Source organism: Lygodium microphyllum, unplaced genomic scaffold (genome assembly GCF_053477565.2).
Source record: "Lygodium microphyllum isolate KBCC unplaced genomic scaffold, Lygodium_microphyllum_v1.1.10 scaffold_32, whole genome shotgun sequence".
Lineage (NCBI taxonomy): Eukaryota > Viridiplantae > Streptophyta > Polypodiopsida > Schizaeales > Lygodiaceae > Lygodium > Lygodium microphyllum.
The window spans coordinates 2,987,635-2,995,688 of record NW_028229515.1 but is presented as its reverse complement, the minus strand read 5'-3'; the positions used below and the strand labels follow the sequence as shown (position 1 = coordinate 2,995,688).

The 8,054-nt window shown below is 42.5% G+C and overlaps 1 protein-coding gene across 2 annotated transcripts; it reads left to right on the top strand.

Annotated features, from left to right (window-relative positions):
• The first annotated feature begins 630 nt into the window (after positions 1-630).
• Positions 631-3,245, top strand: LOC148009229 (nucleolar GTP-binding protein 1-like). 2 transcript variants are annotated; one of them, XM_087673660.1, is made up of 2 exons: positions 631-779; positions 974-3,245. In XM_087673660.1, the coding sequence occupies exon 2, from the start codon at positions 976-978 to the stop codon at positions 2,980-2,982; it is 2,007 nt and encodes a 668-aa protein (XP_087529786.1). In that variant the 5' UTR covers positions 631-779; positions 974-975; the 3' UTR covers positions 2,983-3,245. The 2 variants fall into 2 exon arrangements, with proteins under 2 accessions (XP_087529786.1, XP_087529785.1); XM_087673659.1 differs by having other exon boundaries at positions 952-3,245.
• Positions 3,246-8,054: the final 4,809 nt, after the last annotated feature.

Sequence of the window (8,054 nt, the reverse complement as noted above, 5' to 3'; positions counted from 1 at the left end):
CCAATCTTTGGTCTTGACAAACGAAGCATGAATGATAGATGTTTTTCATCATTTGTAAGGAGACATTGATATGTTGTTGTTCAAGAAAAAACATCTATAGATTATTGCACTTGTGCATTGAGTGATAGATGCTAAGTTAATTGTCATTTTATTGACTCCTCTACTCTAAGTTGAAGTTGAGCACAACACCCACATTCTATCACTGACACGAGTCTTCACTTATGCATGAGAGTGCTTTAGCCTAGCCATTCTAGTAGCAAAGCAACATAAGTGTTCACAAAAGATATTTTTGGTAGTAGCAGATACAAAATACTTTTACTCTAAAATTTAGATGGAGTTTAGATAAAAAATCCATGTATTTGTTATTTTTAGAATTACAAATATTATAAAGTTTAAGGTTTTCAAAATTATGAAAAGTTTTAAATTTTTTTATAAAGTTTAAGATTTTCAAAAAAATTTTGGGTAAATTTTAAGGATCTATTTTGCATTAAACCTTGGCACACAAGGGGTCTCAGCTTAAAACCCTTAGAAGGCTGCTCTTGTTTGCATGAAACCTTGGCACACAAGGGGTCTCACCTTAAAACCCTTAGAAGGCTGCTCTTGTGTGTATGTATAAAACAAAGTTGAGAAACTTAGCTTTCCCTTTCACAGAGGCCACCACAAGAAGCTGTCGACGGGTGGTTCCTTTCTCCTCTTAGTCGTTCTTGTGAAGTTAGGGTTTCCTCTCTCTCAGGCGACACCCGCTTTGGCGGCTTCTGCCGACAAGTTTGCAAAGCAAGGTAGGCCTTCCTCCGTTTTCTTGTTTTCTTAAGCTTTCTTCTAGTGCCATGCTTGTGGTGCTTTGTGCAACCTGGTCATGTGTCATGCCTCTCACCGCTTTAGTCTGTATCAGATTGGAAGGATAAAAATTTTCATCGTATGCATGTTCACACCCCTTCAATTTTCTGGCAGTTTTACTTCCTGTCGTGTGCAGCCATGGTGCTCTACAATTTTAAGCAGATTACCATAGTCCCTTCCTCGAAGGACTTCATCGACATTGTTCTCTCGCGCACTCAGCGGCAAACTCCGACGGTCGTGCACAAGGGCTATGCAATCTCCCGCCTTCGCCAGTTTTACATGCGCAAGGTGAAATACACACAGCAGAACTTCCATGAAAAGCTCTCTAAGATCATCGAGGACTTCCCCCGGTTGGATGACATCCATCCTTTCTATGGTGATCTCCTGAATGTGCTTTATGACAAAGATCACTACAAGCTTGCTCTGGGCCAGGTCAATACAGCTCGCAATCTCATCGGAAAAGTTTCAAAGGATTATGTCCGTCTTTTGAAGTATGGAGATTCTCTGTACCGGTGCAAGAAACTAAAGGTTGCTGCACTTGGGCGAATGTGCACAATAATGAAGAGAATTGGGCCTAGTTTGGCTTATCTTGAGCAAATAAGACAGCACATGTCTAGGCTTCCATCTATAGATCCAAATACCAGGACAATATTGATTTGTGGTTACCCAAATGTGGGCAAGAGCTCATTCATTAACAAGATTACCAGAGCTGATGTGGATGTCCAGCCTTATGCGTTTACGACCAAGTCTCTGTTTGTTGGCCACACTGATTATAAGTATCTGAGGTGGCAAGTCATTGACACCCCAGGAATTCTTGATCATCCATTGGAAGATCGAAACACCATTGAAATGCTCAGCATAACTGCTCTTGCTCACTTACAGGCAGTAGTTTGTTTCTTTATTGATGTATCAGGCTCTTGTGGGTATAGCATTGAACAGCAGGCTGCCCTCTTCCATAGTATCAAGCCCCTTTTTGTTAGTAAGCCATTACTTGTTGTGTGCAACAAGGTGGATCTGCAACCCATGGAAACTCTTCCTGAAGATGATATGAAGATAATTATGGAAGTAAAGGCAGAGGCTGCAAAATGTGCTGCAGGATTGGTGGTTGATGATCTGCCTAATGCTGATGACTGTTTGATAACTATGAGCACACTCACTGAAGAAGGCGTCATTGCTGTCAGGAATGCAGCATGTGAAAGGTTGTTGCAGCGGCGTGTTGAGATAAAGATGAAATCAAAAAAGCTCAACGACTGCTTGAACAGGATACATGTGGCAATGCCACGTCCAAGAGACACAAAAGAGAGGCCACCTTGCATTCCTCAAGCAGTTTTGGAAGCCAGGGCTAAGAGTTCCAAGGAAAGAAAATTAGAAAAGGATATAGAAAATGAGAATGGTGGGCCAGGGGTGTATTCTTCCAACCTACACAAATGGTATCTACTGTCTAGAGAGGAGTGGAAGGATGACGTACTTCCTGAGATTATAGATGGTCATAATATTGCAGATTTTATTGACCCTGATATACTGCAGAGGTTAGAACAATTAGAAAAGGAAGAGGGCCTTAGAGAGGCTGCAGAAAATGAAGAAGAGAGTGATATGAGTGAAGAAGAACTTACTCCAGAAGAACAAGAAGCACTCGATGCTATACGACAAAAGAAAAAGAAGTTGCTGGAGGAACACAGGCAGAAGAAAATTATAGCTGGGAGCAAGCCTATTGTGCCCAGGAAATTTGATAAAGATCGTTTTTTTGACTCAACCAGAATGTCACGACATCTTTCAAGCATGGGTCTAGATCCGACTGCTGCTGTGGCAAGGGCTCGCAGCAAATCCTTATCAAGACAACGAAGGAAGAGGGACAGGTCTTTAGGCATGGAAATTGATGGTGATGGAGATATCATGGATATTGATCAACCCAAGAAGCGCCTGCGAACCCGCTCCAGGTCTGTCTCTCGACATGTTGAAGCATTGCCAGGTGAAGGGTTTAAGGATACAGCTCAGAAGAAGAAGGCTGTGAAGATAGGGAAGAAGGCTGTCAAACAAAGAAACAAAAATGCCAGGAAAGGAGAGGCTGACAGAGTGATCTATAATCTGAAGCCAAAACATCTTTTCTCTGGCAAGCGATCCACTGGCAAGACAGAGAGGCGGTGAAAAGCAGATAGATCATACTGCTATGCTTCACCTAAGTTTGTTACCTCAGTCTATGAAGTTGAGGTCTATATAATGTGGAGGGATCCAGTCCTATTTGAGTTTGGAGAACGAATGCTGTGTTTGTGCACCTATCTCAACTCATGGATTGAGCATCTTTACTGGGATAGGTGTAAAATTTGAAGTTTTGACAACGAGAAAAGCTTGTACAGACCACTGTAAGCTTCATATGAGCCCTTATTTTGAACAAGTACTTTGTTTGGTGATTGTCAAGAATGACTCAATTCTCATATCTGCATGTGGTTCCTCTTGTCTGCCTGTTCTCATAGTAGTGGTGTGGGTCAGATTCTAGTTGATATCCTGTGGTGGTTGGTGTCAGAAAATATTTGTGAAATGGATTTTAAGTTGCTGTGGTCTGGATTTGATATAGTAAAGGTCTAGGTGTACAAAGAAGTCAGATTAATGAATTTGCTTCTGTTCACATTTTTTTTGTGCTGCTGCTGAGATGCATACTTTTATAAGCTTTGTCTGAACAATTTTCAGCTCCCATGGTTTGGACTCCATAGAGTACAAAATACATCTGATTGTTGCAGTGGGTGATTGGGCTTGATCTTTAATCTGCAATATGTTGACTTACTGATTGGCCATGATCAACCTGGGTAGCTATGTGTGGAGTGAATAACTGCTCTTGAACTGCATGGAGAGGACACACAATGCACACGTGCATGCCCAGAGGACCAAACTGATGTGTCACAGTTGCTAGATTGAATGCATCGTGACCAGGTGGTCTAGAGTTCAATTCCTATAGTGGTAGTGGTAGTGGTAGTTGATTATATGAGAGAGAGAGAGAGAGAGAGAGAGAGAGAGAGAGAGAGAGAGAGAGAGAGAGAGAGAGAGAATGAGAATGAATTAATACCCTTTTAGGTGTGTAGGACAAACTATGAGGCACACATCAAGGTCTTAGTTACAACCCATTTTGGGGTGCCATTTGCACAAAAATAAATCCATCTCAATGTGCCATTGGTGTACTCAAAATACCAAATGCTAAATTGATAAAAGTTACTAAATACTTCATGATCCAAAAGCAAGTGGTTAGGTTTTTTTAATCCCCTTTGATAGCTTTGTCACCTTGATAGCTTGACACTTTTGCTCTTTCTAGTTACACTTATCTTGGTGAATAGGAGATTGTTGGTGTAAGCTCATTTATGAATATACCCTTGAATTAGGTTGACACGTGCAGCTCAGTAAAGGAGTTTGAAGTTCTAGGGTAAAGGGGCCAATAACTCTAGATCTTCCTCATCTTTTGTAGAGTGCTCTTCTAACTCCCCTACATCAAAATTGAGTAGTTTAGGCATATCAATAGGGGGGGGGGGGGGAGTCATGATAGTGGGTGGTTCCAAAGCGATAGGAGAGGTTTACACAGGCGTATTGAGTTGTATAAGACTTGTGGCTTTCAGCTCATGCTGCTCATATCCCTTTTTCCTCAAGTGTTAAAGTAGGTTTTTCTTAGTCTTCCCCTCATTCATTAAGGCGGCATCCTTGATTTTTTGGCATCATTCTTCATGGTGGCCCTTGCCTTTACTCACTTGGTTATGTAATTGATAGTTGCAGTAAAATCTAGTGTACTTACGCTGTCGTGACGCTGTACATCTACCACTGCAAACCTGAGGGTAGAATTTTCTGCCAAGATTTTGGACTCTTTATGAGTTTATTTTTTGTTGTGTGTATCTTTTGTGTTCGCATTTGCATGACGCACGAGCACATGTAGTTAGGTTAGGCACAATTTCTTTAATGCATTTATAATTTTTTGTGCTGGAGCATTATATGATTGGTTGCATTACATGGATTCGACATTGTAAAATTCTTGAATCATGAAAGATTGGGCATGAATCTCTATACCTACTAGGGTGCATTGTATGAAAATCAAGAGAGAATGTATGTTTTGAAGATGACACAAGTCGGGTGTGGTTCAATGATCCTTCAACTACATCTAAGTCTCTTAAACGAAGTTGACCGATTTCTTTTCAAGAAGAGAATGGATAAAGAGATGACTTTGAGTTATTTTACTTCAAGATTTCAGGTGGTATCCATGTATCTACATAATCACACAAGCTACATCAACATAGAAGAATGATTGGAAATGTAACCAAAGCAAGGGAGCTTGGTTCAAAGAAGGGTCTTTTGCAAGAGTTGATAGTGCTTCACTAGGATGTAAGGTGGAAGAAAAAGAGTCAAATACAAGTCAAAATAAAGGAGGAGAAGAATCAGAAATTGATCAATTGCCATGATAATGTGAACTTTGAAAATAAAGAGAATAGAAAGCTTTTCATAAGCTTTGGAAGGCGGCATGGTCATGACATAATCATTGATGTCAGTAGCTTTTTTAAAAGGCTATAAACTTAGTGGGAATTTGTGGAGGAGGCGTATTAAGAGAGGTTTTTTCTTAAAACTTTGACGGATGACAATAGCGGAAGGGATGCTGACGTCGAAGGAAGAAAATGATGAACAATTATGCTTTTATTGCTTTTTTGAAGTTTTTTTTGAGAAGGCAGATGATTATAAATTGCAATCACGACTAAGGGAACAGGGGGCGCAGTACGTTGCAAAGGAGCTGGAGTCGATGACGAAGACTCTACGACAATCGGAGGAAACTGCGGCAAGTGACAGAAAGAAGTATTGGCAAGCTCTGCTGAAGATAAAGGAAGTTCTTGACGAACTTTGATCTGCAGAAAATAATGAAATCAACATGTCAGAAGATCACGCTGACGATAATGAAGAAAGGAAGCTGATGAACGAACGAAGAACGGCGAGCTCGATGAAGACAACCCTGCTGCAGTAACTGAGGATTTGTACTCTGAAGACCTGCTGATTATCATGCCAAAGACAGAAAGGGGAAGTTGAGCGTGAGGACGAAAGCTGAATATGGAGGCTCCATAAAGGCTATGCATATTGTCGGCGTGGGAGGTGATAGTGCAGAAGTCTGTAGATGAAACCGTAAATCGAAATTAAGGAACGAAAAATTAGAAGAAGACCTACGCGAAGCCCATGGAGCTCATCGGCCTCTGAGACGGCCATCCTCGCGTCCAGTGCTTGCAATCCCTCTGTCCCCTGAAAGAAGCCACCACAGTAGTCTCCATGCCTTTGTTAACCCTCAGACGAATAAGGTGGAAAATTTGGAAAAGCTAAAGCAGAAGTCAAAGGCCAAGGCAAAGTGAAATGGAAGACAAAGACGCATAAGGAGAAAAGTCCTAAATAAGGGAGAAAGGCGCACAAGGACAAGCGCAAGTCACTACTTTTGTAAAAGAGCGCAAGCACATCATGATTTAATTTAAGGAGCGTCGGGCTCTCATTCGTGCAATTTGTAAATGTAGATGGGTGGTGGAAAGGAAGCTAGGAAGATAAAAGGACAATGGGAAAAAGGGCCTAGGCCACGGTCGACCATGTAAAAAAGGGGGATAAGGGGATGACCGTCCAAAAGGGATTTAGGGTTTTGTATATAAAGTTGAAAAGTGAATGAGAAGCTCATTCTTGTGTGTGGCCAAAAGTGACTCTTCTCTTCTTCTTCTTCTTGTTCTTGCTTGCTTGAGCTTGTGCTTGAGAGAGGGAGTGTGAGAGTGTGAGGGAGTGAGTGTGTAAGGGTGAGGGACCGGGGAGGAGAAGCTCTCTATCTTCTCCTCTCTTCTTCTCTTCTCTTCTCTTCTCTTGTCTTGCTCGCGGCAATGAAGCTTGGAGCGTGGAGCTTGCTTGAGGAGGAAAAAGGGCTTAGGTCACGGTCGGCCATGTAAAAAAGGGGATAAGGGAATGATCGCCCAAAAGGGATTTAGGGTTTTGTATATAAAGTTGAAAAGTGAATGAGAAGCTCATTCTTGTGTGTGGCTAAAAGTGGCTCTCCTCTTCTTCTTCTTATTCTTGCTTGCTTGAGCTTGTGCTTGAGAGAGGGAGTATGAGAGTGTGAGGGAGTGAGTGTGTGAGGGTGAGGGACCGGGGAGGAGAAGCTCTTTATATTCTCCTCTCTTCTTCTCTTCTATTCTCTTCTCTTGTTTTGCTCGCGGCAATGAAGCTTGGAGCGTGGAGCTTGAGGATGGAGCTTGCTTGAAGCTTGCACTTGGATTGTGGAGCTATTGGAGTGCGCGAGAGAGGAGGTAACTCGATCGGCATGGAGGTAAGCTCACTACACTCCTAGATATGGATGGCGCGTTGGCTATGTGAGAGGTAGCCATTAGTGCTCGGCTTGGAACACTTGAACAATAAGCGGTCCGTGGGTCTTGGCGGTTGAGCAAAAACTCCCATATTTTGGTTCCGTTGCCGGGACCTACGGATTCAAGCCTTGAGCGCTTGCGCGCTTCGAATCGAGCATTAAAGTAGGGTTTTCCCCGAACCGGTGCTTGAGATAGATAGATAGGAAGCGAGGGAGTTTGAAGAGGTATTCGATCTCCTTAGCAAGTAGATTTTTGATTTGTTGTTGAATATTAGAGTAGGACCATCCATCCCCATCTTTGATTTTGATTTTTGTTGCATTAGGTTAAGATTAGGATAGGAAAAAAGGAAAACAGTAGGGTTTTCTGTTGTATAACAGACTGAAACAAGGAAATAGGGGCATAGATTTGGATTTCTGGTTGGAAGAGTATGAGGGACTAACCTTTGAGGTCACAACAGGCTGGGATGGGGTAATAAGAGGCCCAAGGAACCAGGAAAGGCCACATTTGACATCCTGCCCTCTGAGAAGAGAGTGAGCTTGAGAGCCAGGGAGAGAGAGTGAGCTGCGGGGAGATCATTGACGTGCTGATCGATTCGAGCGCCACACTGTTTTCAGGTATGCCAGGCGTTTTTCTCTATTGCTTTGCATCTAATTTGACGGCACGACACGATTCGATGAAGTAGATGTTAGTCTAGAGGCGTCGCGTGCAATTCGTGGGCCATTGGCCGCGTAGTCGGACCAGTTCGTCCGAGTCCCAGAATAGGATTGCTCTATCTTTGGAGTTGGATCATTCGACTTCGAAAATTAGACCTCTTCCAAAACCGTCCGACTCCGAAAATCGGACCACCCTACCGATTCGATTTTGAGAATCAGATTA